This window comes from Protomyctophum bolini, assembly GCF_963924005.1.
Source record: "Protomyctophum bolini genome assembly, chromosome: 7".
Taxonomy (NCBI): Eukaryota; Metazoa; Chordata; class Actinopteri; order Myctophiformes; family Myctophidae; genus Protomyctophum; species Protomyctophum bolini.
The window spans coordinates 23,875,576-23,888,088 of NC_137868.1; the positions used below are offsets into that span (position 1 = coordinate 23,875,576).

General features: G+C 39.6%; 1 protein-coding gene across 2 annotated transcripts; it reads left to right on the forward strand.

Annotated features, from left to right (window-relative positions):
- Window positions 1–2,531: 2,531 nt before the first annotated feature.
- tbx20 (T-box transcription factor 20) lies at window positions 2,532–11,322 on the forward strand (the record flags this gene model as incomplete). 2 transcript variants are annotated; one of them, XM_080768969.1, is made up of 8 exons in its annotated part: window positions 2,532–2,658; window positions 3,519–3,759; window positions 4,367–4,531; window positions 4,850–4,958; window positions 8,341–8,499; window positions 9,071–9,177; window positions 10,610–10,722; window positions 11,000–11,322. In XM_080768969.1, the coding sequence occupies 8 exons, from the start codon at window positions 2,532–2,534 to the stop codon at window positions 11,320–11,322; spliced, it is 1,344 nt and encodes a 447-aa protein (XP_080625095.1). The 2 variants fall into 2 exon arrangements, with proteins under 2 accessions (XP_080625095.1, XP_080625096.1); XM_080768970.1 differs by having other exon boundaries at window positions 9,071–9,147.
- Between the last annotated feature and the right edge of the window lie 1,191 nt (window positions 11,323–12,513).

Genomic DNA, 12,513 nt, shown 5'->3' on the forward strand with positions numbered 1-12,513 from the left:
ATCAGCTTTAAAAGGCCACGGGTCCAATCACAACTAATCTGGCCACGGAATTCGGCTCATAAATATTCTTTACATTTATAGCCTATACTAACCTGAAAAGGGGCTTTTCGGTCTGGCGGGCGATTTACAGTTTTCACAGTCATTTAGATGTGAAGACAAATCAATCTGTCAATCATTCCCATTATTTGAGGTTATTCTATATACCTGTATAGTCCTATAGGCTATATGGCTGTTTCTTTAAGGGGTGGCTTTTGGCCGCCAGTACACCGGCCCCCAAAGTGTGAATAATATTCGGTAAGGAGTTACGCTAAGTGGGAAAGCTTTTAGCACATTATCCACTGGCAATTGCAAGGTAATCTAATTTGCCAGCACAGGTCCCTTATTAAATATCTGCAGCATCGGATTTGCATTCGGGAGTCGCCTAATGGGTTTAGTGGCCCGTGGATCTCCGGGCTTGTGTTTATGTAAGCACCATCTCTACAGGAGAGTGAGTGACATTGAGGATGAGAGCAGATCCACTCCAGCCTCACAGAAAAGTCACGCGTCAGCGGTTTCCAAACGCAGGCATATGCTATATAGGCCTGCATGGCCGATATGCTGACAATTAAGTGCAACAAAATCCAACACCTTAAGGATCAGAAGGACGTGCATGGGTTGAAGAAGGGCAACGAGAAGCTGACCAAAATATAGCCTTATATAAGATCTGAGGTCATGTTATAATAACAGGATATTTAATACCATGATGCACGTAGGTCGTGTTAGTATAGGCCTATTTTGCTAACAGACTATAGTCAAACAATAAGATATTTCTAGGGGGAAAAATATATATTTCAGTGTGTCGGCTGTCGGCTATGGGATCAGTTATTCAATCACTGACTATAATAGCAGGGTTGCTTTACTCAGTTCTGAGATCGGCTTATGTCACCTATGCGAGTAAATGTTTGTCGCGCCGCGCGTGTGTGCAACTGTGTGCTGCATGTGCACTGTGCGCACTGCAGCCCTTAGTGAGGAAAAAACAGTTGGATAATGCGCGCTCAGAAGACATGGCCTGATGTGACGTCTAGACAGGATTTCAGTCCCTATCAAGTTAAAAGCGAGTTCTTGTTCATTCCAGTGTTTAAAGTTTGCTTTGATATAAAATCAAAGTCTAAAGACGGTATGTTAGGCACGTGCATTTCATACGCCACGGATATAGCCTATTCGTATATAATTATGTCACGAATCTCATGCAGCATTGCTGATAGACTATAGCCTAATAATAATAATAAACAACAACAACAGTGTTGATGATGATGATAATAATAATCAACAACAAAATTGTTCTTGTTGTTGTTGTATAGCCGTATACTTCGTTATTATACACGCAAAAATTATACAAAATGTTTAACAATTAAGCAATGTTGTGGCTCGTGCATAAACCCTGGTCTGGGCATGTGGTTCCTGTTATTTAGTGAAAGCGGAGGGGGGAGAAGGCACAGATTAGGGGCTCACTGGTGTGTGTCATAGAGGGGATTAACCCAGGACTGCTGCCCCTTGCACTCAATAAGGCTCCAGTGTGTGTCTGTGGCACAGTCTCTGAATACAGCGAATATTAACCAGGCCAACAATATTCTTACACAAGTGCATGAGCTGCAGCATCACCTGACGTCTTGGAGAATGCCGTTCAACAAGCTGATATAGGCTGTAGGCCTGCGCTGCGTGCGTGTAACTATACAGACAGAAATTATATATATATATATATATATATATATATATATATATATATATATATATATATATATATATATATATATATATATATATATATATATACACACACAGTAACATCAGTGTTCACTTCATTTAAGTCTAAAAATGTATAGACAGTCTCAGAGTTATACCGGGACTTTTCTGCCGACATTTGACACAAAATACATTGCTGCATGAGCATCTCTTGTGTTCAATAATGTCATCGCGTGATTTGCAATATGTCACTTGTCATTTCATCATAATCACCTGTTTGCGACAAGTGCGGTACGAACAGGTAAAGTATGGACAACGTTGTTTTGAGAAATTGAGAAAAATCGATCGATATAGCTATATCTATCGCGTTGCGCCTATCGGTTTTTTCGGCAATGTGCATGGTTGGAGACGGAAAAGAAGTTAATTGGTTCTTCAGCTATCAAGAGTTACTATTCCGTCTGTGGGACAGTGGAAATCATGACGTCGATGCCGACGTAGCGATTGGTTGTGCGCGATAGCGTTGGAGGGGGACTGGAATTAAGAGGAGGGCGAAGATTCAATGTTCCCAATGACCATTTGGCTGCAGAGCTGGAAGCGCATGCAGGAAGAACGCGATGAAGCCAGTCTTCTAATGATGCAACAGACAAGCAGAAGAAAGGACACCAACGTTATAAATAAATCTGACCATTTAGCCTAACAGTATCCGAGGTCGAGGGAAAGAAATTGCGCAAGGTTTTTACCCGGGGACGCGAGAGACGAAGCGAGCTGTTCGAGCTTTTGGAAGAAGATCATTTTAAGTTATCCCCATCATGGAGTACACTTCTTCGCCGAAACCGCAGCTCTCATCTCGGGCAAATGCATTTTCTATAGCCGCTCTCATGTCAAGTGGGAAACCCAAGGAGAAGGAGACGGAGGAAAACACCATCAAACCTCTCGGTAATTCTTTTAGGCCAGCGGTCAAAACTGCGCAACTCAATTAAGTTAAGAGTTTAGCTAGACTATATTTTAAATAATAGCTTTCTATAAATTCCTCAATATGCCACAATATATTAGGCTATTTATTTAAGAGCTATATCCTATATGTTGGGCTATCCGATGAGCCTGTGGAAGACAAGAAAGTCAGATCTAGGCGATCATCTTTCATCACTAAACTTTCCTAAACTCACTGTGGATATAGGCTATCTTTCAAAACGAAACTTTCCTAAAATCACTGACTATGGTGGTGCATTTCGCCTTCAGAATATCTATAACTTGACATTAAATTAAATCAAATGTAGACTATATGACTATAGCCTAATGTGTTAGCCCAATAAGACTAATCCGTTGTGTCCGACTGGACACAACTGATTCAAATGTTCACTATATCTTCCATATCCTTTTTTTATTTAAAATTGATTGGGTCTAGTTATTTTAAATGTATTTGTACAATCAGATATAGTCTTTTCAACATGATGTCATGTCATTTATTGTATTTAAACTGAACACATTATTTTCCTATTATTTAAGCTATGCCATTTATTTTATTTTATTAGTCTTATTATATTATTAGCCAAATTATCAAACTTAAATGATGTTCATTTTCTTTAAATGATGGCCCCATATAGGCCTATATGAATTCAATAGATATAGGCTGACAGAAATAATAATAACATTGATAATAATAATAATAATAATAATGTTATTAAGGAAATTGTCACAAGAAATAGGCAACATTTCCGTACAGCTTCTCTTATTCACATCAGTCATCACAACTATGAATGAAAACAAATATCTGTTATGTTTTTGCATCTCTGAAGAGCAATTTGTAGAGAAGTCCTCTGCGTGCAGCCAGGGTCTGGGTGACCTGTCATCCTTGGACGGACACGGGGGAGACTTCAGCGGGAGCGCGCCCACAGTGTGCACGGAGCCGCTCATTCCCACCACTCCCAGCGTCCCTAGCGAGGAAATGGCCAAGATCTCCTGCACCCTCGAGACCAAGGAACTCTGGGACAAGTTCCATGATCTCGGCACTGAGATGATCATTACCAAGTCTGGAAGGTAAACATTCTCCCACCCCCATACATGATGATGCTAATTGGGTGTGGGTGTATGATTTAATATAATAGTGATAAATACAAATAAAATATAGGCTACAACAATAGTCAGACACAATATATATAGGCTACTTATATATTAAACATTTCTCTCCTGTTTGAATGCAATGTGATGATTAACCAAGCTAATTGGTCGTGACTCGTCATGTTGGTTGTAGCCTATATAGCCTATACTGAACCTCATCGACTTTTTTCTTTTTAGTTTACAATTCTCTATATCTCTATATATTCAGATATATAGCCTATATGCACGCATGCATATTACAAAGTTACAAGCATATACAAGAAAAGAAACACAAAATATACTTCAAGTAAAAATAAAAAGACGGGTGGGTTTAGGCTATATGGACTATAATTGGAGAACGATAACGATTCATGGGGAAAAGGAATGTGCACATGGGCTCAAAACACGCCTGCATGCCTACAGCATAATCTTTTGTTTTACTTTCCGCGAGTTTATATATAATAGCCTAAATATTTCTCTGTAAGGGAGATCGGTGGCCGGAATCATTTTGTTAAGCGTCTGTCCTGTCCTCCCTTAATTCCAACAGAAGAATGTTCCCCACCATCCGCGTGTCATTCTCCGGGGTGGACCCGGACGCCAAATATATCGTTCTGATGGACATCGTTCCGGTCGACAACAAACGGTACCGCTATGCGTACCACAGGTCATCGTGGCTGGTGGCGGGGAAAGCCGACCCACCTCTCCCTGCAAGGTGGGCAACAAATGTTCCATAATATACCCACGTCACACCAACACGCTTCATTTGAGCGTCTAAACAATGTGGTGCATGTGAAAGTATTAATGTATAGCCTACTAGTTTAAATCAGGCAGAACGTCTTTGATAGCAAACATTTCAAGTTCAGCGCTATACGCGCACTAATAGCCTACAATAGTCGGTTATAGGGTTAGTTGATTGTGTGCACTCTTTGCAGGGGAGTAGAAGAGTGCAGACAGTAGGCTATAGCATATAGGCCTATACAGTGCAGGCCTAACTATAAATTATTTAATTAAATTATTTTCTTATTCCCAGATTATATGTGCACCCCGACTCGCCATTTACGGGAGAACAGCTCCTAAAACAAATGGTGTCATTCGAGAAAGTCAAACTCACGAACAACGAACTGGACCAACATGGACATGTAAGTTTCTGATTTTCTGTAGCCATACGGCAACAATCACAGCAATATTTGGGCTACATTTTGTAATGGATCGCCTTTAGTTTGGTCTGCTGCTGCATGGTTATTCCGATGAAGTTATGACTCATAATTTATGAGTAGGCCTATGCTGCGCAACAATACAACAGATAAAATACTACTTTGGATAGTCATGGTGTCAGACTGCCAGATATTTGTGACACAAATTTATATATTTTTTAAAGGCCAACTCTTATATTTATCATCCCTTTCCTTAACGATTTCACTCAGAGCAATTTGCTCTGTAATATCCTGTCACTGTAAATTAATCCATTCATTGGGTAATATTTAGGAAATGTACAAAATTACATCGAATACTTTTCAAAAATGTCCTGCCTTTGCCCCTTTTGTGTTTCTCTGATTTTTTTCAGTTTCAAATGACAATGGAATCTGCCATTGTTTAGAACGAAATAGCCTTATTTAATGAAGATATCAATACAATTTTAAATTAAACCATGGATTGTCAATAAATAGCCTATAATACAAATTATATATATATACTTTAAATTTTCATATATTGTACATATTATATTTACATATATTTTACATTTTCCTGGTTTGATACATGTAACGTTTATATTTGACTGGAAAATAACTTTAACTCAAAATAAACGTGTTTACATCTAAACACATTTTAAATTGCACTTTAAAAAAAGCTGCATCCTCTGTATTTAAGCCGGCATTACAGTACATTAAATAGCTAAAAAATAAATAAGTAAAATCATAACAGATCAACATTGTATCCGTGATACAAAACAAAGGTATACTATAAACCATATAAAATTATAAAGTAATTTGCAACAATTTTTCTTCAGTCTTAACCCCCCTCTGACTTTCAAGGGACAACATATTCATTAAATCATCATTAATGATGAACCTTTATTGTAGTGTTAATAGTGTTATGTTAACTATATTGAATCACATTTGTAGAAAAACATGAATAGGTCATATTATTCTCGTATTTTTCCTGGAAACAAACAATAAATCTCAGTCCAGTAGCCAAATCTTTGTTTTCAAATATCTTTGAATTCCTTCTGGCCATTTTGTAAGTCTTTTCAACCCCCAAAAAACAATTAATTTCCCTATTTCTGAATATAACACATTGATTTAAATGTTTTGCATTATTTTCTATAATAATAATAATAATAATAATAAAGCAATTGAATAATAACTCATGTTATAATCAACAAATTGTGAAAAGTGCAAAAGGTATAACAAAGGAGCCTTCATGAGTCAGAAAACACAGACAGAAGTGACTGAGAAAAGCAAGACTTAGCTGACTTCTTGTCTAGAGCAGAGCAACAATCCATGATAACATTGTTTTGATAGAAAATAACATTTACTTTCATCTGTAGGACACAGTAATTCATTCAGCCTTCATTTATTCACCTGAGTCATTCACTTCCTATATATATGCTGCCTCTGAGTCAGAGAAAATCTTTGGCTGTATCTCATGGATAAAGTACAGTGTTCACTATAGTGCACAGACAGCCTTTGAATCATGAATTTACACAGAGTCGCTATAGCTTCTTATAGACCGGCACATCTGACTAAATAAACAAATAGGGCATGATTACTGGTATACATAACCGGTTAGTGCATGTAACCTGCACAAAGTCCCCATCTTGATTCCAGAGTTTTGACGAGTTGTCATCTCTCTCTACAGTAACATCTGGATTTTACTAACTTGCCAGTCTCTACTTGTCCTGCAGGCTGTTATCGCACAAATTCTATATAAATAAATAAACTAATAATTGTAATGCATTTATACAATATGAAGGTTAGATTTATTCTATGAAGACACTGCGTCTCTACAGTGCCACAGGACACTGAGGCCAGGGCTGAATTCTTGGCTGGAGCACTGTTGTCTATGACAATCACGGTCTAGTGTATAAGAATACACAAGCTTCACTCATTCAGACTCGCTAACTTCCCATAGAGGGAGACAAAAAAAGGGCCGTCAATTATTTTCCGGAGCGAGCGGTAAAATATAGGAGTAACTAATAGAACACAACACAGACTTTACTATTATGTGACGTCCATGACAACCATGCATAGCTGAATTATTAGCCTACTGTCAAACAGATAAACAGAGCCATGGTCTTCATCAGAGAGAGCGGCAGAGGGTGAATGTCTTACACGTACAGCGATGCTGTAGTGTTAACATGTTTATCTTTTCACACTCTTCTCTCCCTCCATCTATACTCCTCCCACTCTGCCACTCTTCTTGTGTCCAGCCATGCCAGCTAGCTCTGCCTGTTTTTTCCCCCCACTCCTCTCCTCTCTGTAAATCTGTTAAAGTTTTCCTCTCTCTTTCAGTAAGGCAGTAAGGCACTTATTCCATTCTCTATAATTGTTTTATTCTCTCTCACTTCCCCCCACATATTTTCTGATTCACAGCATCACAGCAAGACATTCACCTCCTCTGTTCGCTCGGATGAAAACCATGTCTTCTTTATCTGTTTGACAGTAATTCAGCTATGTGGCTGACGGAGGCATTTGGGATGTCTGAATCATTTCATCTAGATGAAATAGGTGAACAATACAAAAAGAGGAACCATTCTAGTGAAAAGCATAATTTGCAGCATATTTATATTTTTTATTTTAAAATATTAAAATTGTATGTATAATTTAATTAGATTTTCTTCTAAAATGGGTGCCCACATTGGATTGGTTCCACTCGGAATGTTCTGATCGGACTGGATTTAGTTAAAAAAAAAAAAAAAAAAAAAAACACCTTGCAAACCGGAGTCACTTATTGTTTAAGCAACAATCCACAAATTACAGAATAATTACCGAACTACATCAAAGATGCAAGCGGTGCAGCAATTTAGAGAGACCACCTCCAACAATGTGCTATAATTATTGTAGTATAATTACTCATTCAACTTGGTCAAAATAACAAATGACTCATTAAAAGGATACTCCTCCTCTCCTAATCCTCTGCATGCCGAAATAACCAAGAAGTAGCAGTCTAATTTTACATTTTGAATTGATTTGAGTGAAAGTATAATCAGTATCTAACCTTGATGCAGCATCACTCATACCATATTGGATGGATAAAAGCATCCATCAAACTGATTACTATATTATTTATAAGGCATATATCTTTGTTATTCAATCTTCACTTGTGTCTCTCTGTCTCTAACTCTACTTTATAATACATCTACATTGTTCTTGTACTGTATCTGTGTCTGTCTGTGCCTTGAAACTCTGCATTGACAATATGACTAGACAGACACCATTGGTGAATATCTTTCAATATTTGTATTCCTGAAGACAATACTGATTCTGATAGTCATTATTCTAGTCATTATTCTCCTACCAGATCATTCTCAACTCCATGCACAAGTACCAACCACGTTGCCACATCATTAAGAAGAAGGACCACACTGCCTCCCTGCTCAACTTGAAATCTGAAGAGTTTCGCACCTTTGTCTTCACTGAGACAGTCTTCACTGCAGTCACAGCATATCAGAACCAGCTGGTGAGTAACTTTAAAAAGTGTTTATGGATGCATTTGGTTCAATCTCAGAGTGTACAAATCAGAGGCCTTCACCACTAAAGGCTTGTTATCAGAGAGATGAAATCAACAAACCTTCTCAAATGACCTCAAAGTGAGAAACAGAAAGTTGTTGTTTTTAAATACATTTTCTTTCGCTCCTTTTAACTTTTGGCCGTATTAACATACATTACATGCATATGAATTTACAATTTAGGCATTTAGTAAGCGCAGATCTTATAGAGCAACTTGTGAGATCGGAGCAAAAGTGTAGTTAAACACAAATGTATACGTTAAATAGAATGAACGTTTGAGCCAGACACGTTAAAGCTGACCTCCTTGGTGTGCCGAAAAACTGTACATTCTCCAGATTAAGACCAGATTAAGATAATCAGAGGTTTAAAACAGAGGTTTAAAGACAAAGAGAGAGTGAGGGAGAGAGCAAGAAAGAGTTTATGTATATTGTATATGCATTAGAGAGAGAGAGAGAGAGAGAGAGAGAGAGAGAAGAAAAAAGGTAAGTGTAATCAGTGTATGGGGCCTATGTGTTTTCCAGATAACCAAGCTGAAGATCGACAGTAACCCGTTCGCCAAAGGCTTCCGGGACTCCTCGCGGCTGACAGACATGGAGAGGTACAGGGAATTCTTGGTTCTCCACTGTTTGTTCATTTCTGTCCCCAGAACCTCTGATAAGATATAAAACTGAACAAATGGGAGTGATGAGTTGGTTTGCACTGACTGATAAAAGCTATTCATTAGGTTTAAGAGTTTGTTGCGCAGATTTCGCTATGTGTGTTTATGTGTCCACATTGGAGGTGTTGAGAGAGACATGGTGGATCAGTCACCAATGCTCACCATGCAGTTTTCAATACTTTCCCCACACATACGTACACATACACATTATTGATTACACATATGCATGCATTGGTGCAATGCATGCGACCCATGTATGCACGCACGCGCACGCTCACACACACCCACACGCATACTCAAAGGAGCAATCGAAAATATTTTATGTCCTTGGGAAGAAAAACCACTTCTCGTAATTCCTGATTCCTGCACTATGCTGCCAAAATCACCTGACAGAATCAAACCATCAGCCCATTCCCCTCAATCAAACACCCAAAGTCAAAGACTGCCACAACAGAACCAGACAAAAAACTCCTTTCTCTCTGTCTCCCTCCCTCTGTGCCATTCTCTTTTTGAGGGCTGTGAATTAGATCTGATCAATTGATCTACAGGGAGCTACAGAAATCACATTAGTCTGGAGTCGGCCACTGCACTAAAACACAGTGTAATTCAATTGGCTGTGGTGACTGATTGAAACCAGCTTGCCCCGCCCTCATCTCCCCCAGCCCTGCATTGTAGGGACTGGGGTGGCCTCTGTACCAGACAGGCCCAGCGCTGATAAAAACACACACATTTGTACTGCTTCGCTGACAGATATTGCACTTTCCTAACCTAATTGGTGGGAGGGGGGGCTAATGTGGACGCATGGCTCTTATGATGCAGACCACTCCTTGCCTCCTCTCTGTCCAACCACACACATAGCCTCCCCCACAATTTCTGTCACTGTGTTTAAAGGCCTGTCTGACAAGACTCAAATGAGCTAATGTGTTTTTCAGAAGAGTGCATACAAAATCTATGCAATCTACAGGGCATATACAAATAATAGCCTATATTTAGATGCATATTTGCTGTAGTTTAATAGTATAAACATCACACTGTGTGAAGTGAGGGGCACTCTTATCATCATACATCACCTCATTCCGGCCAATTAGAATTTGTGTCCTCACCTTCGTCTTCAATGTTTGTGTTTGTGTTGTGTAGCGACACACTCAAAACTGGCCATTCATTATCAATGGCATTTAATTTTTATGTTGGGACAATGACTTAAAACTGGCCATTCATTATCAATGGCATTTTATGTTTGTGTTAGGACAAAGTTTGTGTTTACACGCCCCTCAAAAAATGGTTTAGCATTGGCAAATGTCTACTCATCAATATAAATATAGCTTAGCATAAATGTATTAAAATGAAAATCTAAAATGAAAGCAGAGATATATTTTGGGTGTCTGTTTGGCTTTTGCTGCAGGGAAAGTGTTGAGAGTTTGATCCACAAGCACTCGTACGCACGGTCGCCAATCCGTACGTACGCAGGAGATGACGATAACCTAGGAGAAGATGGACATTCGGCACTCGCCAGGGGTATGGGCCTGTCACACATTGATGTACTGTATTCACATGAAACCTCTTTAAAAAAGATAATGCATAGCATGTTTAAACGCGCACACACACACACACACACACACACACACACACACACACACACACACACACACACACACACACACACACACACACACACACACACACACACACACACACACACACACACACACACACACACACACACACACACACACACACACACACACACACACACACACACACACACACTAATTCATCCTCTGTTACCCCCCAGGCTCAGCGTTCACTGCCTCAGACAACCTCTCCCTGAGCTCCTGGGTGACCACCACATCTGGATTCCCTGGCTTCCAGCATCCCCAGTCCCTCTCAGCCATGGGTGGCACCACCTCTCTGCCCCACCCCATCCAGGGATCTCTGCCCCCCTACAGCCGCCTGGGCATGCCCCTGACGCCCACCGCGCTGGGTACTATGCAGGGCAGTGGGCCCTCCTTCCCTTCCTTCCACATGCCTCGTTACCACCACTACTTCCAGCAGGGCCCATACGCCGCCATCCAGGGACTACGTCACTCTTCCACTGTTATGACCCCTTTCGTATGATTTTCATCCTGGGTTACAGACAGGCTGCATATCTGGTTGAACCCTCAATCCAGTGGTCATTCCCAGTACAAAGACAGCATCATACATTCTGCCACCCTGAATCATTATCACTTTCATGTTTTCTTTCGTGGTCTTTGTAAATACTTCACCCATGAAAACCGAGGTGACTTTAACAATCTGGAGAGGCTGTGGCATGCTACCAGCTATATCAGAGAGAGGGATGGTGATTCTCTCAGGACCTGCTGAAACCAGGTCCAGTGGTTGCTAGCTATGAAGACCATGGCAATGTGTACTGTAAACATCAGTGATTTTGTAAAAAAAAAAAAAAAAAAAGAAGAAGAAGGAAAAAAACACATCAAGATGTCAGTGTGAGTAAAAAACTAAACTAAATGCAAAACAAAATATTGGACTTTGGCCATGGCTACAAAGGTGGGCTGAATAAATTATTGGTTATTGCCTCCGGAGGCATTTGCTGAGCCTCATTTGATAGAGAAAACTTTGCGACTCTAAACACAACAGCGATTGAACAGTGACTACAGACTATATGGTTTCAACTCAGCCTCTAAAGAGCTAGGGAAGCCAATGTTGTGGAACAAGTGTTGCGTGGTTCTGCCATCACTAGGCAAAACCACTCATTTTGGAAAGCATCCTCTCACCTCAACTTATAGTCTGGACAAAGGATCCCATGGACAAATATGTGCATTTTATGTCCAATAACAGTGGACGAACAAGTGAAAACCATATTGCAGAGGTTTTAAAACATACTGTGGAGGGTGAGCAGTCATCTCTCCCTTTTCTTTGAAGCCCGACATGTGTACTGTACAGTGCAAAATGAAACCAAAAGTTCTGTTGAAATTTTTGATAAGTGTATAATAGAATGCAATGTACAAAGATGCAAGTGTTACACGTACTCATTGGAAATCCTCACTATAGAGTGCCAAATCATAGGACGCATGCCACCCCGCAGTAGACAAATACGTTGGGGAAACTTTGAGATAACAATACCTTAAAACAGGGTTTTAGGTTTTTTGCACCACTGGCAAATATACATTTAGCTGGAAAATGGTCACATTTCAGTTTATTCAGTTTGTAAATATATAATTATAAACTGAAACTACCGGAAAATATAGCCATTCTTGGCATCATTGCAGTATTCCCAGTGCTGGTGTGAAATTGTTGTAGCTGAGCACA